Below are 26,613 nucleotides of genomic sequence, written 5' to 3'. Positions count from 1 at the left end.
TTTAGATGCTGCTTTTTTACTTCCCTTAGGAGTGGCGATCGATTTATTGAGGAGAAGACTCTTCTATTGGCTGTCCGCTCATTTGTGTTTTTCTCTCAATTAAGTGCTTGGCTGAGTGTTTCTCATGGTGCTATTCCACGAAATATTCTTTACAGGTATGTCTAGGGCAAAAAAAACGAGTGTGTATTCAACTGCATTGGTTAGCTGCTGAATGATATTTTACCTTTTAAGTAGTTTATTTCCTTTATTTCTAAGTGTAAGTGGATAAAATTTACTGAAGTTTTTCTCAAAACAATTTAGATGTGAATCAGTACGAATTTTACTTCTTGGGTGTAGAATAGTTTTTAGAAAACTTTTAAGCTTACTTTAGAGAACCAACGATGGACTAGTGCTGCCATTATAAATAAAGTGGAAAAACTTTCTGGGCTGCTGAACTTCCACAATGGTGGACATAATTTTTGGCATCTTGAAAACTATAAACAGGCTACTGAACAACTAGTTGTCTCTTTAGGCAGGTGGCCATGAGAGAGAATATCTCTTAAGCACCTTACACAATAGAATTAGCTGGGTCCATTTATTTAGTACTAAATACAAAGTCCTTGTTTTTCTGTTTTGACAAATAATTTTAAGTCATAGTCTTTAGCTTTAATGCTTAAGGGATCTAGTGTTCTTAAAGAGAAGATCATCTCTATTCTATGCATAATCTATTGCACTACTTACATTGGTTTTATCAGAATGACATGCATGGTAAAGTAGCTAAAAGTAAAACCTCAATAGTAATTAATGCAAACAAAGATAAGCATATGACTTTAAAAATTTTTTAATATGCAGTAATGATATAAATTTTATGATCCATTGATTCAGTATTTTTCTGTGTGATTCTAGAATCAGTGCTGCTGATGTAGACCTACAGTGGAATTTTTCACAGACTCCAATTGAGCATGTGTTTCCTGTTCCCAACGTTTCTCACAACGTGGCCTTGAAAGTCAGCGTTCAGTCCTTGCCCAGACAATCTAATTACCCAGTTTTGACCTGTAGTATTCACGCTAATATTGGCCTTTATGAGAAAAGATTTCAAGACCATGAACTTAAAACCCATCAGCACCGTGGTTCTAATGAAGCAGAACAATGTGGTACAAACAGTTCACAGCATCTGTGTAGCAAACAAACTTGGACCCTGGCACCTGAAAGTGTACTACATGCAAAGAATGGTACAACTCCAGAATATACTGCAGCTGTCAAAAATGTCAAACTGTATCCGGGCACTGGCAGTAAATCTGACTATGGAACGTCTCAAGCCAGTATTCTGGGCTTCAGTGGTGTAGGAGACAAAAAGTCACATGAAACATCAGTGAGAACTTTAAAATCATTTTCAATGATTGATTCCAGTGTCTCTAGCCGCCAGAGTTCCTGGCAGTCAGTCAGTGAGACTAATCCTCTAATAGGCTCTTTAATTCAGGAGCGACAAGAAGTTATTGCGAGAATTGCGCAGCATTTGATTCATTGTGATCCAAGTACTTCACATGTTTCTGGACATCCGTTTAATGCGCAAGAACCTAGTTCACTTAATTCAAGGTTTTTCCGGGTTTCACAAGAAAATGAAAATGTGAGAAGATGTAAAGAAGCTTTCTCCATTTCTTTTAGTAGTCCAGAGCTTACCTCCTCAGAAGACACCAATGAAGGGAAAATTCGAGTAAAACCAGAAACTCCTCGAAGTGAGAGTTGCATTTCTAATGGTCTTTATTCTCGTCAGCCTGTTGGTGAGACTAATCCTTTGATAGACTCGTTATTCCAGGAGCGGCAAGACGTTATTGCAAGGATTGCTCAACACTTGGAGCATATTGATCCGGCGGCATCGCACATGCCCCGGCAGTCATTCAAAATGCATGACTCCAGTTCGCTTCCTTCTAAAGTGTTTAGGAGTTCGTATGAAGACAAAAATTTGTTGAAGAAGAACAAGGATTATGCCTCTGTTTCCATTTCTAATGCGAAATTTTCCTTGTTAGAAGATAGCAGTGAAGGGAAAAACTTAATACCTAATAAATCTTTTAGTTCTTTTAAATGCAGTAGTAAAGCCAAGTCCTCTTTGAAACCTCAAACAAGACATCTGTATCAGGACAATCCTGGTGAAATCATCCAAAGTACATGTCAAGAGACCCAGAGCAAAGCCACTAGTTTACTGACTCCCTCAAATATGTCTCATTGCAAAGAAAATAACTTAGATTTGACAATCAGATTGGAAAATACACTTTCCGAGTGTCAATTTAAGGAGCAAGAAATAAGCAATGGAATTGATAAACAGTATTCAAATTGCAACGGTATTGACAAACAGATTTGTGCAAATAAATGTAAGGAAAAAATAATAATAAATGAAAATTGTAATCCAGAATCTTTTAACAATCACCAATTTGATAATTCAAAAAAAAATGACTTGAAAATGAAAGTTACTATGTTGAAAATATCAGGATATTTGAACAAACATGAAAACAAGTGCTCAAATAAAGACTCAAAAAGGCCTCATACTCAACTCAATAGTATTGAAAATTATCTCAATAAAGATAATGAAAGTTTCAAATGCAAAAAGCCAGACCAATTGAAAAATGAACAGGATAAAAAACAAGATCCAACTGATGAAAAATCTCAAAACTGTTCCCAGAGAAAGAGCATAAAAGACTGTTTGTCTACATGTGAACGACTGAAAAATACAGAGGTGTTGGTAGGTACTAGCTGATGTTTCAAACATAATTCTCAGACATTTGTTATGGTTTGACTTTTGGTGGTAGGTGATCTAGTTCTAAAGGCCTAGGGTGGCTATTATCTATAGAACACACAGTCTGATATAATAAACCTGCTACAGAACTAGTATGGACATTCTTGCAAAGAACCCACCCACTTAAGAGCAAATGCTAGGTAAATTCTTCCTGTTGCCCTTTTTTACTTCAATACTATGAACAATTGCTGGAGAATAAATAAGAATCAGAAATGGAACTCACGTTAGGTTAACATGTTGTTTGTTAGCAGCTCTGGCCTAGTATAAGCAGTATGCTCGTTGGGTTACTGTTGGGAGATTTTAGGAGTATCTATAGCGAAATCACTAGGCTGTTGGTCAAAATACTTGGGCTCCAGCCCTGACTTCACAATTTGGGCCTTGAGTGGCACTGAATAAGTCACGTAACTTCTAAAAACCTCAGTCTCCTCAATTTTAAAATAAGAAATGATAAATCTCTTTTGTGATGACAAATAATAGATTTTAAAATATTTTGTAAAACTTTAATGCACTATATAAATAAAAGATATTTAAGTTACTTCCATTTTATTTGACTTTCCACCAAACCACTTTTTAACTTTAGAAAATGTTTAGGCTCAAATCTCCTCTATTTCTCCAAGTAGTATGACAAATTTATGTCTCAATTATATGGAAAACTACTTCTTAACTGTTTTGATCCAAATCTGAATGACCTTGGTTCATCTTCTTTATCACTCAGATTACTCTGCCAGACGTTAGAGTTTTACAGTTGTGCCATGTTTCCAATTTATATTTTTCAGCAGAAGAGCTCATCTCTCTAACATGGAGGTTTAATCAAACAGTAGTTTCCAATTTCCTAAAACTGTAATTGTCACAAAAACCTAGCCTGGCCTTAAGAATATTAGCTTTTCATGATCCTTTCTGGTGCCTAACGGGGAGGCTTAATTTGGCCATAGTATTTTTCAAGCCACTAAGATTCCTTTTCTCCTGTACTTGTTTTAAATGTAATCATACTTATGTGCCTAGGCACTCTCCTGAATATTTCCCACATGTTGGCTTACCTAATTCTTCCACTACACTATGAGGTTGGGCACTGTTACTAACTCTGGTTTACAGATGAGGACCATAGGCCTGAAGAGGCTGAGTAACTCACCCCAGGTCATAAAGCTAGTAAATGGTAGAGCCAGGACCCAAATTAGTCCTTCCTGATTTTTATCCATGTGTTTTTGTGAATTTCTGATCTTTGGGTATAAACTTGCCTAAATTCCTAAGAATTTGCCTGTTTCCTGTATCACTTCAAAAACACAGTACTATGACTGCATTAGATATATTTTTATTATATTTCTGTATCATGTCCCACCACATTACATCCTGTGAGAATGGCTCTTGATATTGACATAGTTTAGTATTTTAGAATATTATGCTATTTTTTCTACCTGTGAGTAGTTGTTTTTCCCACAAATTAAAAGAATCAAATATTAGCTTATTAGATGCTAGACTGTAAGTATTTATAAATATGACCATATGTTTATAAGGCAATTGTATTTGGACATACATTCTTTAGAATATTTGAGTCTATTCAGCATGTTAGAAAAAAACTCTTAGACACTGTTTTCTGATTCAAGTGTCTATATATGTGTGTGTGTGTGTGTGTATATATGCATGTATGTACCGGTAAAGTTATACAGATCATTAGCTTCACCACCAAGGATGTAATACCTCAGTACATATTAGGAATAAGTCTAAGTTTAAAATGAGAAAATATTTAAATATTACGATTAAAATCTAATTTTTTTTCCTAGCAGAGGACTATACCACTGAAACATTCAAGTGTCTGGCAGAAACATAATTTTCATTCCTTAGATGGAATCTCGACCAGAGCCTTTCATCCTCGAACTGGATTGCCTCTTCTTTCAAGTCCCGTAAGTGTTTTTCTCTTATCTCATGTTTGGAACTTGCAAACATCTAAAATGTTTGTAAATCACGTTATCCGTAATTGAAAAAGATTTAAATACCTTTAAGATAAATTTCCAGTTGGGAAACATTTTATTTTTTGCTACATTTAACAGCTAGGTATTAATATGGGAAAAGGCTGAAAAAATAAATAAAAATGAAATTTATTGTATTGGGATTATAAAATTTCTCTGAAATTCTTTTGTCTAGCATTTTAATTGTTACTAAATGTAAAGAAAATAGTGTCAAGTGGATTTCCTATAAATAGATTTGTATCCCAGTACTGAAGCTGGTTGACAGCACCAGTTGGGTCATCTGGGAATCAAATTCATGGCTGTCTTTGACTTGGAACCCAGGCACTAAATAATGTTATTCTGAGACGTGTACACTTCCCCACTCTACATCTACAAATAGGTTTATAGATCTGAGTGTGATGGTTAAGAGCATCACTTTGGAGTCACCCTGACCTCACCCTAGCTGTGTTACTAGGTGAGCAGTGAGTCATATAATCTCTTTGAGTCTCAGTTTCCTCATCTGTAAAAAGGGTGTGATAATGTTTACCTTAGTGTTTTGAGGATGCTCAGTATCATTCCTGACACACAGTAAGCATTCAGTAGTTAGTTACCATAGCTGCCATTTCAGTTAAACCTGAGATAAGTGGCCAGTACTATAGCAGAACTAGAAACATATATATTTTGCTACTGATATAAGATTATTTTGTTGTCTTATGTCTGGTTTTTTAAATAAACTCAAAAGATACAATATCTGGCATCTTCAAAAATAATTTGTGAATGAGAGATCTATAATTTAAATTTATAACTTGAATTTAGGTTTTTATTTTAGAGTTGAATTCCAAGAAATTTAAAATAACCCCAAATGTTTGACCTATCTGCAAGGTGCTTTCAAAATGCCCAAGTGACCAGAGAAAAAAATGGCAGTGTCATGCTGGTGTAAAAAGCACTACAGACTATTGTTCAATATGGTAGACTGAGTTGATACAAGAAGACCCCTCCTGCTTCCCAAACACAGAAATCCTGGGTAAAATACAATAGAACTTCTAAATACATAATATAGTGTAAGAGCAAGAGAGGTAAATCTCCAAATACTAATTTGAGATAAATTATGGCCCTCTAGGATAGCTGAACCTAATATAGTGCCAGGGGTTAAGGGCCCTGCTGGGACAGGAGTCAAGGCTGCAAATCTGTACCAATCATAGCTGGGGCCTAAAACCAAACTCTCCATAAAACTAAAAACAGGGGAAGACTACCCTTCTAGAAATGAGAGAGGAGAATAAAATTCACCTATTTACTCGAGTGTAACAGGGAGGTGTGAAGTAGATGGGAAAAGAAGCCCCCAAAAGAGTTTGAGTCTAAGTCTAAGCCACCCGTGCGAGGGGTTCTGAATTTGTACTGTCTATGAGGTTCAGAAACATCTAGCTAAGAAATAACCATAAAACTGAATTGAAATCTGTGAAATCCAATGGGTCCCAGCCAAGGAAACATGAAACTATCCCACATTTATAACCCGTGGCACCAAAGATTTATTTTCATGGAAGATAACTTTTGCTGAAGATGACCTCAGAGAAAATAAATTAGAAAGCATCTTAAAAAAATAAGCTGGAGGAAGTGGGAAAATTCACATTTAGAAATCGTGTTATCAGAGCAATCTGAAAGAAAGTCAAAAATAATTCTGTTTTTAGGGGCTGGTCTGTGGCCGAGTAGTTAAGTTTGCGCTCTTGGCTTCAGTGGCCCAGAGTTTCACCAGTTCGAATCCTGGGTGTGGGCATGGCTCTGCTCATCAAGCCATGTGAAGCGGCATCCCACATGCCACAACTAGAAGGACCCACAACTAAAAATACACAACTATGTACCAGGGGGCTTTGGGGAGAAAAAGGAAAAATAAAATCTTTAAAAATAATTCTGTTTTTAAAATGTTCCAAGAGGTCAAAGAGAGCAAAAACAGGAGATTGAGATGAAAGAACATGTGGATTTCAAAAAGAGCTAAATAGAAATTCTAAATATGAAAAATATTATAATTGAAATATACACACATACAAGTGTGCATACATATAGAGATGGGTTAAACAGTGGACTAGAATCAGTTGAATAGAGATTTAGTGAATGGATAGACAGATATTAAAGCAACTAGAATGAAGTGGGAAAAGAACAGAGATGTTAAAATCTGAAAGAGTCATGGAGGATAACCTGAGATGTCCAATATAAGTCTAGCAGAAATTCCAAAAGGAGGAGAAGATGGAATAAGGAAAATGAGATAATGGAAGAAATGAAGGTAGAGACCTTTCTAGAATTGAAGATGTTAGAGTTTAGATGGAAAATTTCACATTAAGTTTGACTGAAAAACAATAGAATTGTGAACTTGTATAACTCTCAAAAATACTGAGGTTTGGGGCCAGCCTAGTGGCACAGTGGTTAAGTGTGCACATTCTGCTTCAGCGGCCCAGGGTTCACCAGTTCGGATCCCGGGTGCTGACATGGCAAGGCTTGTCAAGCCATGCTGTGGTAGGGGTCCCACATATAAAGTAGAGGAAGATGGGCACGGATGTTAGCTCAGGGCCAGTCTTCCTCAGCAAAAAGAGGAGAATTGGCAGCAGATGTTAGCTCAGGGCTAATCTTCCTCCAAAGAAAAAAAAATTGAGGTTGTTTAGACTTTCAGTATCATCTGTTTTTTCTTAGTCACCGAATTAGACTAATCACTCAGATGCTTTATATATATTTACTATTAATTCTAGAAACAAAGCTAACTTGCATGTTGTATATGACTTTATCTTTAATTTACACTTGAGTCTTTCATTCTTATTGTATTTTGAGCTAGATGGTGGTTTGTCTTAAATGTAATCTGATATACAATGGTGGTTGAAAATTCTGGTTATATTATATATTGGGATTCCACGTAAGATTTGGTTTTAGAAAAACTGCTTCTTAAAAAATCAAAACCTAGTAAAAGTGCTTTTATTAATCAGCTGTTTTTTCTATACTAGTTAATAAAATGAGAACATAAGAATAATATGTAATAAAAGAGCATGATTTTAAGTAAGCTGTTATGGGAGAATTTTATGATATTTAAGATAATGCTTAGCTTTCTTTTGAAAAGTGTGCTATCAAGAAAAAATTACAGTCTTTTTAAATATCACAAATGATTATTTTGACCTTAGGTTCCTCAAAGAAAGACACAATCAGGTTGCTTTGATCTGGATTCTTCTTTACTGCATCTGAAAAGCTTGTCATCTAGAAGGTATTTATCATAAAATTCACTTGTGGATATGAAACAGTATTACACAAAATTCTGGTCTTCCACAATAAATAATATTGACTCTAAAAATCAAAATTTTAACAGGAATCTTCCTTTCCAGTTGGTTATATTTTCAATATATTTTATTTATATTTATATATTTATTTACTTATATATATTTATATATATATATTTCATATATATATTTTTATATAATTTATTTATTTATATATATTTTCAATATAATTTCACACACACAGTTACTAAGGATGGGTAGGGGAGCAAGTAAGACAATGAATAGCCACTATACATTGGTCATAATAAATAATGTTAAAACATTGGTTTTAACGTTTGAGTGGGTTTGCAGATTTCTGGTCATTCATCTCCTCCTTTGCTTTACACTCCTTTGCAGAAAAGCTTTGGCAACTTGTTCCATGTTAACAAATAACATTCTCGTTATAGTCTTTAGTCACATAATTTTGCCTTTGTATTCTCATTTTTAACTGAAAATGCAGGTTGATATAGAAGACTGCATTATTATGTATTTTCAGTAGATGTCACTGTGATATGTTATAAATTCCACCTTGAAAACTTCTAGGATGTTATATATATTCTTTATCAAATATTATAAGAAAATTTATAAAATCTAATCAGGAATTTTAAACAAGATATGTCATATCTTAAAATTTGATTAGATTAAATTTTATTATGGTAGTTTAAGTAAAATTGATCAGATTCTTGCTAAATTAGAAAATATTGTGGCTAATGTGTCTACTTGCTGATTTGTTGTTTTTTTTTTTTTTTACTAGTCCTCGACCATGTTTAAATATTGCAGATGATCCAAATATTCATGAAAGACCATTTCTGAGTTCTAGTGCTCCACCTATAACAAGCCTTAGTCTCTTGGGAAATTTTGAGGTAATGTTCTTTGAAACTATTTTAAGAGTTGACCTTTCTTAACCTAGATCCAGTGTGTCATTTACGTCATTTGTTTGTGAAAGGGAAATAAATGAATGGATTATGTTTTTCCCGAGCCTTGAAATCCCCTTCCTTCCTTTCCTTTCCTTTCCATGAGACGTGAAGCTGGGAGAATGGTTGGCAGTGACATCTTAGAATTGGGTAGCTGGGAGAGGAGAGAGAGGACTCAGGTGAAATCAGGTTGGTTCGAGGTATTGGTTATTCTGGCCAGAGGATTGACTTGATCATACCTTCTTACCCTGTAAAATTGGCTCTGGGACCCAGGAAGGATGATGGTGGGCTGATAACAGCCCCTTCATGATCAAGGAGGTTGAGTTTCAAAATCAAATGATTCTTTGTACTATATTTGCAACTTCTCTGTGAAACTTAATCTATTCTAAAATAAGATTATTTTTAAAAAATCAAACGGTAAAGAGTCTCTGATACATGTGCTACTTTATTTAATATCCGTTTTTCTACTTGGGATCAAGTATTATGGGTTTAGTTGTCTTTAATTAGAAAACAACCTTAAACGTGAACCTGTAAATGACATTTTAAAAGTGATTTTAATTTGTGAGTTTTTTACAGGAAAATAATTTATAATTTGTATTTTTAATTTACATAGCATTACTGGAGTTGTGGTTTGATATATTAACAGTATGCTTTATTGAAAGCAATATTTTAATTTTGAGGCTATCTTTCAAAATTTTAGTGGAAATAAAAAGAAAAGATATTTTATGATAAGTTGATCTCTTTTCCATGTTACTTTCAAGGTACCAGTTCAGAGATGTTGAACTCTCTATTCTTTGTCATCAATTTAAAATTGCATAAGGCCATTGTGAGGGTCAGGTACTCTGTAACCTTTGTATCACAAGAAAATTTATAAGGGGAAAAAGAGAGCATCTGATATGCGAAAACTTTAGAAAAGAGAAGATCGTTAAAATATCAGTACCTTGTTCTTTTCACGGGATTCTGTTTGTGCAGATATGCACACATTTTCACATGACTTGAGTAGAGAAATACGGGGAAGTTCTGAGACTGTCCAACCCATGGATCCTCCTTAATTTGTAATGATTTTGATGCTCTCTCCAGTTTATTATAGATGATACTTATTCTACTTAGTGAATTTGACTCTCTATGGCAATTAAAAAATGGGGGAGAGAATAGAATTAAATTGCTAAACTGACACATTGGTCTTGTTTCCTGAAACAGGGCAAAACCTTACCCTGCAATGTTGTTGAGGAGAATTGTGATACTTTGACATTATTTGTGGGGCTCTAGTCTAGAAACATTGACCCAGAGTAACACCTAAGTAGAAGGCTCTCCATCTGATTTCTGTGGCTAGCTATTAACTTTTTCTTGCTACCATTTAATGTTTTCTCCAAAAACCTTGTCCTCATCCATCCTGTGATTCTCTTCTTCTATCACTTTAGTCTAGCATGATATTGACAGCCATTAGAAGTAGGTTATTTTTCCCACCTGAGGGAATCCCAGTGCTTTCTATCACTATAAAATAGCTTGCATTTTCTAGAATCTTATGTAAGTAGAGTCATTCACTATTTACTCCTTTTTTGAGGTCAAGGGCTTCTTTCATTCACCATCATTATTTTGAGAATGTCCATGTTGTGCTATGTATCAAGAGTTCATTCCTTGTTATTGTTGTTATATGGACATACCATAGTTTATTTATTCACCTGATTTTAGACATTTGGGTCATTTCCAGTTTTTGGCTAAGTAAAGCTGCTATGAATATTCATGTATGAGTTTTTGTGTGGATATGCTTTCATTTTTCTTTAGTAACTACCTAAAGATGGAATGTCTGCATATGGTAAATGTCTGTTTAACTTCTTAAGAATCTGCCAAACTGGGTTATAACTGGTAGTTATACCATTTTTAATTCCTACCAGCAGTGTTTGAGAGTTCTAGTTCCTCCACATCCTTGCCAAGGTTTGCAATGGTCAGTCTTTTTAATTTGGGCCATTCCAGTGGGTGTATAGTGCTATTGTACTGTGGTTTTAATTTCTATTTCTCTAATGACTAATACTGTTGAACCTCTTTTCTGTGCTTTACCATTTAGCTTTGCTTTCCCAAGTAAGCACATATGTTTTCCAAATATTTTCCCCAAGTCTGAGGCTTAGACTTACATTTTTGTAAGTGTCTTTTGAAGAGCAAAAGATTTTAATTTTGTTGATGTCCAATTTATTGTTTTCTTTTAGGGATCTTGATTTTGATGTTGTATCTAAAAAATCTTTTCCTAACCCAAGGCCTCTCAACCTTGGCACTGTTGATATTTGGGCCAGATAATTCTTTGTTATGGAATCTATCTTACACATAGTAGGATGTTTAGCAGAATCTTTGGGCTTTACCCGCTAGATTCTAGTAAGACCCTGCCCTTAGTCATAGCAACCAAAAAGGTCCCTGAACGTGGACATGTGTCCCCTGGTTGAGAACCATTGACCTAACCTCAAGGTCACAAAACTTTTGTACTAGGAGTTTTATTGTTTTAGCTCTTATATTTAAATCTATGACCTGTTTTGAGTTATTATATATATATGACATGAAGTGTATGGTCAAGGTTCATTTTTATGAATATGAATGTGCAATTGTTCCAGTCTTGACATCAGGTAATGTGAGTCCTCTAATGTGGTGTTCTTTCTCAAAATTGCTTTAACTATTCTAGTTCCTGTCCTTCTTCATATAAATTTTAGAATTAGCTTGTCTATTTCTACAAAAGAGCTGCTAAGATTTTGTTTGGATTGGGTTGATATAGATCAATTTATGGAAAATTAACATCTTAAGAATATTAAATGTTTTGATAGATGAACACAGTATATCTCCACATTTATTTAGCTGTTCTTTGGTTACTTTCATCAGTGTTTCGTAGTTTCCAGCATACAGGTCTTAGACATATTTTTGTAGATTTATATTTAATTATTTTGTATTTTCTGGTGATACTGTAAATTATACTTAAAGAGTTTTTAATTCCCAATTCTTCACTGCTGTATATTTAAGTGATTTTATATGTGTGTATATATGTGTGTGTATATATACATATATATAATTGCCTATGACCTTGCTCAACTTAATTTTATTGATTTTTTTTTTTAGATTCTTTGGGATTTTTTACATAGACGCTCATATCATCTTCAAATAGGGACAGTTTTATTGCTTTGTAATCTATATGCTTTTTATTTCCTTTTCTTGTTGTTTTGAACTGAGTAGGGCCTAGCATGCATCCTAGTATATTAATTTAAAGTCACAAAAATCTGAATAAAGAGAGAAACTAATATGGGTCGTTGGCCTTATCCATAAGCATTTTTGTATGTGTTCTTACTATGTAAATTTTATACATCTTTAGAATATTTTTCTTATTTAAGAAACATTTATTGAGTACCTACTATGTGTCATGTTGTATGCTAGGAATACAAAGCTAAATGATTACGATTTTTGCCTTAGAGAAATTTACGATCTACTGGAGATGTAAATAATTTATAAAAGCAAGTAATTAGTACTGTGGCAGAAGTTTCCTCAGTCCTCATATATCCACTCTCTCTGCTAAAGGAATTGAGGAAAGCTTTACTGAGGAACTGTCACTTGAGCTTGGTTACAAAGGATGAGTAGCATTTGCCAAGTAAATTTGTGTAGGGAGTGGCAAGGGATTCTAGACAGAGGGAACTACATGTGCAAAGGTAGTAAAAGAACATGGTGATGTTGGAAAGCATCAATTGGAACTGGAGCGTGAGACTTCGTGTGCAAGTGGGGAGAGATGAGGCAAGAAAGGTAGGAAGGGGTTTAGATGCCATGCTGTGAAGATTTGACTTCATCCTATAGACAGCAGGAAACCAAGTTTTTAACCTGGTGAGTGACATAAGACTTTAAAAAAAAAAGAAAAGAAAAGAAAAACAACTCTCAGTAATACAGAGGATACACCAGAGATGGAATGACTATTAGAAGATGTTGCATTTGTTCGGAGGAGAGGTTGTAAGGATCTGAGCTAAGTTAGTGATGGTGGAGGAGAGAGCCAAGGCCATGAGACTGAGAGGTCAAATCAACAGGCTATGGATTGGATTGCTTGAGGAGCAGGAGGAGAATAAAGAAGGTTGGTTGTAACATAGGTCTCTTGGTCTTATCTGTTTGACCAGGGGACTTTAGAATTGCTTGTGTCACTATTTCAAATTTAGAGTACACAGACCACTAGACTCATGAGGGCTTGCAGTGTTTTCTTTTCAAAGAATGACCAAATCAAAGAAATGCTACTCACATTTCATGAAATATGCATATATGTGTTGCTATATGTCTAAAAAAGAGAGCTTACGAAAGGTTTAAAATGTTTTTTATACCTGGAAAGGTAAATACTAAATTGTTAAAGTGGTTATCCCAGCAAGGAACCTTGGGAGAAATGAATAAAGAGCTTCTCTACTGTTTGCGCTTCTGTACTTTTAATTTTTTTTGTAATGAACATTTACTGTTTTTTAAGTGAAACTAAACAATAAAACATGTCACATAAAACAGGTTTTTTTTTTTTTTTTTGAAAATTTTGATTGGAAATATTTTTGTTGTTATTGTTGAGGAAGACTGGCCTTGAGCTAACATCTGTACCAGTCTTCCTCTATTTTGTACATGGGAGGCCACCACAGCATGGCCTGATGAGCAGTGTGTAGGTCCGCTCCTAGGATCCTAACCCACGAACCCCAGGCTGCCAAAGCGGAGTGAGCAAACTTAACCACTACGTCACTGGGCTGGCCCCAGCAGTATTTTTTTAAGAAGCAACTATTTCTCAGTTCAAGTTAGAAATGGCTTTATCTTTTGGTGGAACTTCTGTATATGATGTGTTAGCAAGTTTTCGACTGTTTTCTCTGTGGCCAGCATCATGAATAAGCACTGCGAGGGATAAGAAAATCTCTGCTGTTATACCTGCTCTGGTAGAGCATATTTTTATTTACAGAGATAAGAATAACATATTACACAATTAGGTCTAACTAATGTTGAAGTTCAAGGAGAGTTCAGCATGGGTTGGAATAGTGAGAGAAGGCCAAACTTTATGGGATGGTAGATTGAAGGGGGAGGGGTTGATTTCAGGTCAGATGGACACCCGAAATGAGGGCGTGGCGATGGTAGCAACCACTTCTCTAGTGCCAGAAAGCATAGTAATGTATTTCTTTAAATAGAAAACATAATGAATGTGTTACCTTTTTAATTCATTTCTTAAAAATTATTTTGTCTTCCAGGAATCTGTCTTGAACTATCGTTTAGATCCTCTCGGCATTGTTGATGGTTTTACTGCCGAGGTAGGGGCAAGTGGTGTTTTCTGCCCCACGCATTTGACTCTTCCAGTTGAAGTGTCGTTCTACAGTGTTTCAGATGATAATGCTCCCTCTCCTTATATGGCAAGTATTTTTTAAATTGTCTTTTTCTGCTAAAATCAACCAACTTATTAACAAGTATCTTTAAGTTTAAAGAGATTTAGGACTGCTTTGACACAATGCTTGAAAATCCAAAGCATTTCCTAAGAGAAAATTGCAGGAAAGTTGAAATTGAAAGTTGAAAGGTTACCTTACACCTTCTTTCTGAGCTTGCTGTAACAATAGATATTTTCTTTTGCATTTGAAGATGGTGCTGAAAATTTAGTGTTTTCTCTGTGATTTGAAAAAAATGGTAAAACATTGTAATTCCATATCTTGCTAAGTTCACACAAATTCTCAAGTGTTCACTGTGCCACAAGGGTTCCCTTCACATGTGATCCTCATCTCAGTAGAGTACAGGTGAAAGTTTGGTGACTTAAGCCTTCGGTGAGGCCCTTTTACCCCCTTTCTCCTGTTTGGTTTGTCTTTGGACCATTTTTTTCCTAATCCCATGACTCTTTAGAATACTGGCTATTTCTGACTCCATGCTAATGTTTCAGTGGAGAACAAGATAGCTAAGGGGAATTAGAGCACAGTTTTGAGCACTTTTTATTCCAATGGATTGAGGATAAAATAAGCTTTCAACTGCAAAAATGATACCAAGTTTTGGTGTAGGATTAGTATCTGCCCTTTTCCAGAAGACAAAGAGGGAGGAAGTGGCTAGCAATGCAAGTCTATACTTTACGGTGATGGTATCAAATATGGAGTCAGATCTGAGTTTTCATGTTAGGTCTTCCTTTGAGGAATACAAATTGCAATAGATGTAGAAATAGACAGCTTTGGTCTCCCTGGAATTTCCTAGCTTACCACCTGGCCCAATTGCTTTCTCTCCTAATATCCCTTTCTCCCACTTTCTAGGTTTTCAAGGACATTAGTAACAGTGTCTTTTGTTATTGGTAAAAATTGTGAAAGGGAATTCTATGTAATTGAGAAACAACAGAGGTAGGGAAGTCATACTTTTTTAGGGACCTAAATATAGCCCATTCATTATTAGTCCAGTTTGTTCACGAAAGGTTATTTAGCCTTACTCCATTGTAAGCGTGAAAACTTCAGTCAAGAGCCTGATCAATGTTTCATTCTTTGATAGAAAAAGGCCTAGGGGTGTCTGCTCATTTATTTAAAGTTTTCTTTTCCCAATAATATTTATACTTGTGGGTCATAATCATAAAGATGTACAACATTGGTTGTTATCAAAAACAGAGGCCCACTCCTTCACAAACCTGCCCAGTTATCACATAAATCACCTGTTTTTCATTTACCATAGAAGATATATCCACTTTTCCAGTATAATTTTGGAAAAATAACTGCCAATTTTGGATAATTAATAAAATGGGAAGTATCAGTGAGATAAGTTCAGTATCAGAATCAATGTGTATCATACTGGAATGTTCACAACATTGGAATACAGCTGTAACGATGCCCGTTATGCTTCACCAGGACCTCAGGAAGTCTCCTCAGCTTCACGTACACCATTGGCACGTAGAAGTCGAGAATGGAAAGATAAGGTCTCAAGTACTGTAATCTGTCATTAGTGTAGAGTCCCTGAGGACCATTAGGATGGCTTAGAAACAAGATACAACAGTGAGTTAGCTAAAAATCAGCTCAAATAAATATGTTTGAGTGAAATTCATGAGTAAGAGGTAATTTGAACTGTGCTTTAAAAGAGCAAAACAGCATTAATCTTTGACTTTGGTTGACATCTAAGAAAATGAAGGATTAAGAGATTAAAGGGTTTTGGGCTGGCCCGGTGGCATGGAGGTTAAGATCGCATGTTCTGCTTCTCGGTGGCCTGGGGTTCACCGGTTCAGATCCTGGCTGTGGACATGGCACTGCTTGTCAAGCCATACTGTGGTAGGCATCCCACATATAAAGTAGAGGAAGATGGGCACGGATGTTAGCTCAGGGCCAGTCTTCCTCAGCAAAAGGAGGATTGGCAGCAGATGTTAGCTCAGGGCTAATCTTCCTCAAAAAAAAAAAAGAAGAGAGATAAAGGATTTTGTCACTTTGTCTCCAGAAAGTACATGAAATTGATTACAGATTTTAAGTAGATGTTGGAAAGAGATTAAATCAGGATACTAAGTTGAGTTAGCCTATCCTTTAAGAATCTCTGACTTTTCTCTGATAATATTCTTCAATAAACTTTCCATTATGTAATTTTTTTTCTAAGTTGGTTTACTAAATAAAATGGGTTTCCTTTGCAGCTGACCCAGTCCAAACCTTAGACCACAAATCTTTCCTACTGTAAATTAATAAAATTAATCTTGTTCTTCAGAGAGCCTTATATTTTGGTAGTTTAGTCTGTTTTCAAAGGGCTGATTATGTTTTGGTAAGATAATACATATTCCTGGGGCCAGACCAGTAGTGCAGCTTAGGTTAAGTTCGCACATTCCAGTTCGGCGTTCGGGGTTTGCTGGTTCAGATCCCAGGTGCGGACCTAGGACCACTTGTCAAACCATGCTGTGGAAGGTGTCCCACATATAAAGTAGAGGAAGATGGGCACAGATGTTAGCTCAGAGCCAGTCTTCCTCAGCAAAAAGAGGAAGATTGGCGGCAGATGTTAGCTCAGGGCTAATCTTCCAAAAAAAAAAAAAAAGCTAACACCTATTACAGACCAGCAGAGCTGAGACACCAGAACTCCTATTTGTTACTCTAATAATGACCTTGGGACTTCTTATCACAGATTATCCAAATGACTCACAAAGGAAAATCTTAGCACAGAAAATGTGTCTTTGTGGTGTTGGACTTTTTATTAAATAATTCCTTAAAGATTAACTCAAAGCCATATAATCTCTCTCTCCAATTGGGAGTCAGTGGTAAAAATGTTTTCTAAGCATTATATAATATGACAACATTTCACTGTTTAGGAACTGTTGCATGGTTGGAACCAGGCAGAAAGTTTTAAAGCAGGTGTGCCAGTGGCAAATTCGTGGTATGACTTGCATTATCATCATATTAAAGAACCATATATTATTTTCTTCTGTTTATAATTAACCAAATTAAGATAAACTTCTTTTAGTTTTACTAAGCTTTGCATACTCTCTATTCCACAATACTTTGAGGAGATTTTGTATATGATTTTGACCCAATTTAGTTTATTTTAACCTTTCTATTCCATCCTAAAATATGAGAAGAAAATGTATTTTTATTCTTTATGTTAAATGCAATAACTTTTTCTAGGTAGAAATATTAATATGCTGACCCACTAAAATAATGAAATTACAATAATAAATAATAATAAATTTAATAATATGAATAAAATTCCAAGTAATTCTCAACCCCTTTCTAAAATTCCTCATTTGCCAATGCCGCTACTGGTCTGACATTGCTTAGGAATTGTTGTAAAGTGTTGCCTTGAACTTTAAAGTTAAAAAAAATCTATATTCTGTCTTTATAAATTGATTTAGTTACTCTTATCATGTTCTAAAAACTATCAGAACTGTTATGTATTAAAGGAAATAGGTATACGGTTGGTAGTAGTTTTTGCCTCACCATTTTTCCTATACATATTTAGGGAAGGGTGGCACGGAAAAACAGTGATGTATTGCCTATAGCAATGTGACTATAAAGGTAACTACTATTTAGATATAGTTGACTTTTTCTTTCTGGACTAGGAAGAAGAGGGGCATCCTATACCATAGCATTCTTCATATAGAGCAGATTGTAAGAGAGAAATTGTTCAAACTTCATTGTTTTGGTTAGGGATGCAGTTTGTTAATATGCTGTTTTCATGCTTTAAATGCCCATGTGATAAGTCAGATTTGTTAAGAACCACATATGTCTTTTCAGGGCCCATTTCCATGAACATTTCCCAATGTTAATTTGTTGATTTAATAGTCGGGTCAAGCGCTGTTCACTTGGAATTGGGGTATTCCCATGTCGGAGTCTGGTTCTCCCTTTTACCTTTGTCCACTACTTTTTATTTGCAACCCTGCTCTGTCTGTCAGACCCAACAGAGATGTTGCCTAATGGGATGCTCCTGTTTTATATTTACTTTTACATAAGTGTGACATGTTTTGGCATGTACAGCATAAAATGATGGGATATAAAATGTAGAGCATGCAAGCGCTCTACTTAACGACCTAACTACTCAAAAGAAAACTATTAGCCCAGTTAAAACAACTGAACCAGGCTTTGTGTCTTAAAGCTATTGAAGAATTAAGTGTTACAGTCACCACCTGTAGTCATTTGGTCGTCCTGGTTATTGAGAAACTCTCACATAGTCAATCTTAGCTTCCCTTCCAAACTTGTTTCCCATTGTTTGGACTTCTGCAGTGATGGGAACATCCTTCTCAGAAACTACTTTTATAGTGCAGCAGTGCTGCTCAAACTTTAATGTACGAATCTTGTTGAAATGCAGATTCGATTTGCTAGGTCTGGGGAGAAACCAGAAATTCTGCATTTCTAACAAGTTCACAGGTGATGCTGATGATGCTGGTCTGTCTCTAGTCAAAATCCATTTATATAACTTAACTCACTGACTTAAAACCAATAAATTGTTTTACCTCTTCATTTCCCTTCTCCCACATGATACAAGGGAATAATCCTATCATCTCCCTTTATTTCCTTTTTAGTTAAGGAACTTCTTCCTTCTGTATCTTATATCATAGTAGAAATTTCAAGCAGTATGGCTATTGATCTTATATATTATTATATTATATTATTTTATATTATATTATATTATTTATTGCAGCATCTCCAGGAAGAACAGCAAATTATTTCCTTACGGGTGGGCCTGTCACTATTTCATACTCATAGAATGTTTCCCTATTAATTCAATAGAATTAATGAATGTTTTTTCATACGTTGTGAAATCTTAGTAATTACATGATTTATTATTCTTATTTTAGTCTTTATATACATATATGTCAGTTTGTACTCAATTTGTCTTCTTTTATTTCAAGGGTGTGATTACTTTAGAGTCCCTTGGTAAAAGGGGTTATCGAGTACCTCCTTCAGGAACAATACAAGTGGTATGTGTTTTATAGCCTACAATTGCAATAATCATTCTCTCACATACATATAGAACTTAGCCCTTTCTCCTGCTACTGCTGCTGCAACAACTTTGGTAAGTAACAGTGGGGCTGCAGCTTTGTTTGGAGTTTCCCTGCTCTGCCCCAGGAATGACCATTTGGGGACCTCCATAAAAGGAAAGCATTAATAAGCTAATCAAGGTGAATGCTTTAGAGAAATAGTATATGACAGTTTACATAACTTAAATAGAGCTATTTTCAATGTAATTAGAGCCTAGCATTACCAGTGCCTTCTATTTCATCTAATAAGCTAGGTTTAGATTGACCTATTTAAAAGGAGACCCCAAATGTTAGTATTGCTTTGGCAGGAAACTTGGGAAGCAAAATTATATCGCCCCTAGTGTAATAATTTCTAAAATTGATCTAAGGAGTTAGTTATACAAATCAGAAATGTAGTCTGACATGTGTCAGGGTAGAGAAGACGTCTTTCCTTTTGGTCTGGGTGTTGATCTAGTTTAGGCTCAGGAGAATTCTTCTAGCCCAGAGCAGTCCTTCGTCATCCTTGGTCTAGAGTTCTCAGAAGAATAATTTGATATCAAGGCCAGTTTGTGACTGAGTTCATCTCCAAGTCGGACCCAGGATAATCCCGCAAGCCCAGAAGTCTATTACAGAGTTGGCTCTTGCAGACTGAAAAGAGTTTAGCTGATATTTGTCAATTATACCTCAATAAAGCTGAAATTAAAAAAAAAAAGTCTACCCGAGTTCTACATACACTCAGTATCTAGTCTAATTCAACAAGCCGTTTTATGACCTTCGGCCTCAGTGTGATCAGTGCTTGGCCAGACCACTTTGACTCATCACCATTGTCCAGTACAGCAAGGAGTCTGCACGTTTGTTTACTTCACATCACACAGGAATGAAACACAGTACTATGCAATATCGATGTGTGTGTATGTTGCCATATATACATTTATATAAATTTTATTGAGGAAGAATAACTACATATTAAAGTAAGATTTTTATGTTGAATGGATTTCTTGAACTAAAAGAGTGATGATCTTGTATTCTCTTGCCTCTGGCTGTGTAGCTCATGAGTAAGTGTGGGTCACTGGAAAGCTAACTGTCACTTGTCATAATAATGAGGCGTAAACCCAGAGGCAGCACATTCACCTCTTGTTTGAGGACTGCCAACTTTAATGGTTAATTTTAAATCTGAGATTTGGGTATGTCTTTCATTCCTTCTATAGTTTAATTATGTGTAAACATGGTTTGAACTCCTGGCTTGCTAGTTGTTGCGGTTGTTGAATGTATTAGCCTTAATCTTTTAAGACTCACTAGATTTCAAAAAGTGGATCATAATATTGATATATTTCTCATTTTGATTCAGTGAGTGATGTCCAGTGCCACGGATGAGCTTCTGAAAGCATGGGCACCAAGTTACCTATTGATGTGTTGGTAATTTGGTTAAAGTCAGATCAGCAGCTTGGGATTTTGTTTAAAAATTAATACTTTTAAAAATAATATTCCTTGGATTATTCATAGCCAAGTATCAATTGAATTTAATTTAGCCTTCACTAAGGATACATAGTTTGGTCTATTATGATATTGATGATTAAAAAAAGTCTAGTGTCACTGCAGTTTTTGAAATTTTACTTAGCCATCTTTGTAACTAATAATAATGAACTGTATTTTCTAAACTTGGAAAATATTCCAAGTAGGAAAAGATCTCTTTTTTGAGAAAATATTTTTAATTTTACACAACCATATGTACCTAAAATACCAAAAGTCTACTTTTACCAAGCTTTTATTTTTAAAAAATTCTCTTTATTCATCATTAAAATGTGAGGAAAATTAAAATTCTATTTTGAGAACTTTGCAATTGATACACTTTAATGAAGTTAATGTTTGAAATAATTGAACTGAATGTTTTAACCCAGTGAAAGTGTATTTTGCTTAATGTAGTGGAACTATTTCTTAAAATCTGAACAAGGAGTAAAGGTTTATTGGCTATTATTAATATGAAATTTGTGACTAAAGATTTTGATTTGTTACAGGATTATTGTGAAATAAAAAATTTAATTGAACTGTTTTTAAAAATATTGGATATTATTCCATAAACTTCTGAAATTTTATTAACTTTAGTCCCAAAACTGACATATCCACTGGGATTACCTTATTATTAAAAAACCTATTTTAATATTGGCACAATCATTTTGAGTCAAATCAACAAATCACTGTTTTTAAAGAATCATTTCTGTATTGTTTCTTCAGACCTTATTTAATCCTAATAAGACTGTGGTGAAGATGTTTGTTGTGATATATGACTTACGAGATATGCCAGCCAATCATCAGACATTCCTACGACAAAGAACTTTTTCTGTACCTGTTAAACAAGAAATGAAGAGAAGTGTTAATAAAGAGAACATCCGACATACAGAAGAACGGTTATTACGCTACCTCATACATCTGAGGTAATGTTTCGAATGAATGTGAAAATACATTAGTTTAGAAGAACAATTCTAGGGGCCAGCCCTATGGCCAAGTGGTTAAGTTTGCACACTCTGCTTCGGTGGCCCAGGGTTTCGCCGGTTCGGATCCCAGGTGCACGTGGTCCCGCTCATCAGGCTGTGCGGAGGCGGCATCCCACATAGCACAACCAGAGGCACTCACAACTAGAACATACAACTGTGTACGGGGGGCTTTGGGGAGAAGAAGAAAAAAAAAATAGAAGAATAGCAACAGATGTTAGCTCAGGTGCCAATCTTACGGGAAGAAAAAGAACAACAATCCTAAAAGTTTTAGCTAATTTTAAAAAACTGTCACTCTAACTAGACCGGTGCTCCTTGGACTTTGCTTAGCTCGGAAACTCTTGGTGATGTGCCAAGAGGCAGAAAACACACGGCACATCTTCCTGCAGTCATTGTTACTAGAATTTATAGCTGTGTAATGTAAAATGTTTTATATCAAAACAAATGCTGATATATCTGGGGTAGTGAAATACATTTTCTAAACCAATGCTGTCCGATAGAATTGTAATATGAGCCATATATGTGGTTCTATATTTTCTAGCAGACACATAACAAAGTAATAAGAAACAGGAAAAACCAATACATTTTATTTAACCCAATATATCCAAATGTTATAATTTGAGTATATAATCAATATAAAAATTATCAATGAGATATTTTACATTGTTTTGTTGTACTAAATCCTTGAATTCAAGTATGTATTTTACACTAACAGCACAACTGAACTTGAACTAGCCACATTTCAAGTTCTCGATAGCCACGTGTGGCTAGTGGCTGCTGTGTAGGACAGGGAAGTTCATTCATTCATTCAACAAATATTTATGTGTCAGGCATGCTTCCAGGCACTAGGGAAATAGCAGTGAAAAAATCTCTGTTCTCAGAGAGCTTGTAGTGTAGTGATTCCATCAGAACTATCTTTTCCTCTAACTTTTACTACCCAGCTCACAGCTCTAGGTTGTGAGAAATCATTTGTTTGCCCTTGAGGTCCAAGTTGCCAGCATCCTGGGGTAAGGTTTCAGCCCTGAAATCCTATTGTAGCTCTCAGGATCAACAAGCAAGTCATTTGAGTAAGAGAGCGCTTAATAGCCTTTTGTCTGTAACTCTGTTCCTAATAATTTTCTGGTGCCTTTCACAGCAAGTCCTCAGTCACATCAGTGATAGTAATTCATCTTAGCCTAATTCCTTACTCCAAGGAGCCCTGTTCATCAGGAGGAAGCACCTTTCATCCAGGGCCCAGGCAGAGGACCTCTTTAATTGGTTACTGATGGTAACCGCCAGCTCTCTTTCCATAGATCTGCCTTGCAGTGGTGGTCTGGAGAGAATAAGGAGTGAGCTGTACACTCAAGTCCCATATTGAAAAAGTCTGTTAAGTTAATTAGATGCCCCCGTAGCACTGCCTAATGGGTGCTGTTACCTTGGGGTCTTCTGCCTGGTGTTCTGCATCCTAAGGACATGTTGAACCAGCACAATGTATTTAAACCCAACTTTACACTGCCTGATATGACCTCGTGGGGAATGTGACACAGATTGTGGGAATGAAAAGTCTACCAAAAACAGACTTGGAAGACTTTAAAAGAGAAATGGTATGAAACAGCAGACTATAAGAATAGCTCCCAGCCCAACCTAGGAAGATTCAACCCTCTAAACATCCGTTTGGCACCATTCCTCTTGAAGTTTAACGACCCTTAACCATGTGTAACCAAGATTCACCAAAGTAAAAATCTGCTTTTATGATTCCCATATAATGATTAGATACTTTAGGTGCTGTAAAGAAACCTCTTTGGGAGTCACGGTATGCTTCCCAAAGCTCACCTTGTTCTCCTTCAGATTGAGAAGGGGAAAAACTTCAGCAAGAACAGAAGAGTGAGCCAGTCAGAGGTCTGCTTTCATTTATACAACTGACCATCAGATCTTTCAGCTAATTTAGGAATAAAATCCACAAACCCAGAGAGTATTTCTGCGATGCCGAGGGGAAAACAGAGAAATTAGCACTGCAAGGTGTGTTTGACTCTATGCCAGATAAGTTTGTACAGTTGAAGACCCCAGCCCCCTGTATTATGCTGTAGATATTAGCAGGGGACAGAAACAGTTCCATATTCAGTTTTGATAACTTTTCATTTCACTGCTAACTTTTCTCTTGATTTTTAATGATTTTATTTAGCTAGCCACTACTGATGATAGCAGTCCTTTCTCCTCCTATGATTGTCCTCAAAACTTAATTATTTTCTGTGGTCACTTTTCAAGTGTGGAATCCATGCTAATCCACTCAAAATTATGGGAGTGCAAGTTGCATGAAATGGGTCAGTCTGTGCAGCTAGAAGATGCTAGGGCTGCAAAGCCCAAGTGTAGTATAATTGGCTGATGTGAACTGAAACTTGACGGTGTAGATGAGGAAGGGTGCGCATGCTGTGGGGTCAGGGATGAAAAGTAGGATTGCATGTGAAACCCATGTTCACAGGAAGAAGCATCTCTGGCACTGTAAGAGGGAGGGGAGTGTGGAGTGTTTAGGGAATAGTAAGGCAGAGGCACTTAAATAGGCAGTATAAGACCTTAAATATCTTGTTAATGAGTTACTGTTAATATTGTAGCAAGATTAATTCTTCCTGCTTTCATAATTTACTTTCTCAGGTTGTTTGTTTTAAAGACTCATTCCCTGAAACGATGTACCTTTTTGTTTGTTTAGGTTCCAGAGTTCTAAATCTGGAAAGATCTACCTCCACAGAGATGTACGGCTCCTGTTCTCTAGAAAGTCAATGGAAGTTGATAGCGGTGCTGCATATGAACTCAAATCGTACACTGAATCGCCAACAAACCCTCAGTTTTCACCAAGATGTTGATAAGGAGTGACAATTTAAAGTATTTGCTCAGTACCCAAATTTGAAAGTAAAAATTATCATAGAATGGAGTGTACCAAATTAACAACCAGGAGAGTGGACCCTCTCCTGTTATCCTGGACCAGTTTTTATTAAAGGATTCCTGGAATGAGATCCACATATTCCAAGTAGACTGGAAACACTCATGTCCTAATCCTTTTTGTACTGTTGAAACCACTTCATTGGACATGTTGCAATAGCAAACCGCCCCCTGCCCCCAGTTAGATTAGTGTTTACACATTTTATTTCTCAGTTATTTAATATTTAATGTTTCCTTAATACTCAAGTGATGTTTGTCTCTAGTGTTCTAATGTAGCACAAATCCTATGTAAAATCATACTATGTATTTTTGACATTAATGTTGAACTCTGAAATATATGCACAAGTCTTTAATTTTGTGTGATGTGTTTTAAGTACTATTCATTTAAGTTATTGAAAATAAGAATGAAATGTTGAGCTTCTTTAAGATTAACGCACTATGCAAGCATGTATACTTTTTATATTTCCCAAGTTTAGTTTTTACACTGCCCCATCTAGGTTGCTGTCTCACATAGCTGTCCTTTAACACGCTGTGTCGGCAGTGCAGTGCAGACCAGGCTGCTTCATATTCCCTTGGCACGTTCAGATCATCATGCCCATTCATTTTCTTTCTAGAATCCCTTATCCCCCAAACAGTTCTATTTTTCCTTAATCACTACTACAGAGGCTCTACATTAAATTGCTGTCCCATGCTAGATAACTTTTGCAAATTGTTAAAAGAATATGTAATTTGAAAACAAATTAGTATTTATATTGTAAATATATGCAAAAAACTAAGAAACGTGTATTTGGCTTTTATTTTTAGACGAGACATTTATGTGATTGAGTGAATTTCTGGTATCCATCAGGCAGTTTCTATTCTAGCTTTACAGTTGCCAAGAGGAGGGGGAAGATGTCTTGAAACTTGTCCCAGTTTATCGCTTTCTTTGTCAAGGTCACAATAGACGGCATTTGGCAACTGGGAAAACCACCGAGCAAGGGAACTTGACGGAGCATTTCAAAAGCCTTGTCTCCAACCCCCTTGGAAAGAAGAATGTCTTTAGATGTTTGTGCAGGGACAGTGGGCAACAGTAGATCAGAAAACAAGGCACAAACACTGGAGATGCTGGGACAAGGCTGTGAGTACAAGTTAGAAAATACATACCCCACAAGTAGGCCGGACCCAGGAGACCTGGGAGCGTAGAACCAGGTGAGCAGTCTGGAGTTTGGGAGAAGCGAGTCTTTAACTTGGACCCAGCTGATGGATAGACTATTCAAGAGCATCTGGACAGGTGATGAAGTGTGTGACTGCAGGCTCTGGGGTGGCCAGCAAGACGCCTCTTAGAAGTTTTTTTTAAAATACCCACTAAAAGAGAAAAGACTATTATATTTCATAAAACCAAAAAAAAAAAAAAATGGTTTTCAGTGGCACAAGTTTATATGAAGATTTGTTCTTAATCTCAGGCTGTGTGGAAACATGGGACTGGGACCCGAAAGCTTTGGATGGTTGCCCCAGCTCTCATGGCACCCGATGGGGCTGACTCCAGGAATCCTCACCCCTTCCTGGGTCTGTGTGATTGAGAAAATGGAGTGAGAGTATCGTTAATGTGCCTTCTCTTCTTAAATTCTGCCTCAAGTTCTGGGAATAAGTATTTCGATGCATGTATCCAGAACCACTTATACATTTAACAAAAGTTAATATTGAGAATTTTACTTAAAACTTGGAAAACACCATGTAGTTAAAACATCAGAATGCTTTTTTTTAAAAAAATGAAAAAAAGTTATTGCTTCTTTGACCTCTCCAGTAATCCAAAAATCAGTGATATATGTTGTATGCAGGTATCTTTTTACATGGATACCACACTGTGATCTTTCCAGAATTCTTTCTAGTACATGGTTTTCCATCTTTCTAAGCAT

At 35.9% G+C, this 26,613-nt stretch overlaps 1 protein-coding gene across 9 annotated transcripts in view; it reads left to right on the top strand.

Moving 5' to 3' along the window:
* ATOSA (atos homolog A) overlaps window positions 1-25,071 on the top strand; it is a 90,077-nt gene extending 65,006 nt beyond the window's left edge. For 3 of the 9 annotated variants that reach the window (XM_046654813.1, XM_046654811.1, XM_046654818.1), the window contains exons 5-13: window positions 30-155; window positions 886-2,716; window positions 4,549-4,668; window positions 7,872-7,951; window positions 8,758-8,866; window positions 14,134-14,292; window positions 19,209-19,277; window positions 21,549-21,748; window positions 24,489-25,071. In XM_046654813.1, the coding sequence (XP_046510769.1) occupies window positions 30-155; window positions 886-2,716; window positions 4,549-4,668; window positions 7,872-7,951; window positions 8,758-8,866; window positions 14,134-14,292; window positions 19,209-19,277; window positions 21,549-21,748; window positions 24,489-24,642 (2,848 nt within the window). In that variant the 3' untranslated portion in view covers window positions 24,643-25,071. Of the gene's footprint in view, window positions 1-29; window positions 156-885; window positions 2,717-4,548; window positions 4,669-7,871; window positions 7,952-8,757; window positions 8,867-12,013; window positions 12,764-14,133; window positions 14,293-19,208; window positions 19,373-21,548; window positions 21,749-23,632; window positions 24,463-24,488 lie in introns of those variants that run through there. The other 6 variants (XM_046654814.1, XM_046654817.1, XR_006887647.1 and 3 more) reach the window with 6 other exon arrangements.
* Window positions 25,072-26,613: the final 1,542 nt, after the last annotated feature.

This window comes from Equus quagga, chromosome 2, assembly GCF_021613505.1.
Source record: "Equus quagga isolate Etosha38 chromosome 2, UCLA_HA_Equagga_1.0, whole genome shotgun sequence".
Classification (NCBI taxonomy): Eukaryota; Metazoa; Chordata; class Mammalia; order Perissodactyla; family Equidae; genus Equus; species Equus quagga.
This window is presented reverse-complemented; position numbering and strand designations above follow the sequence as displayed.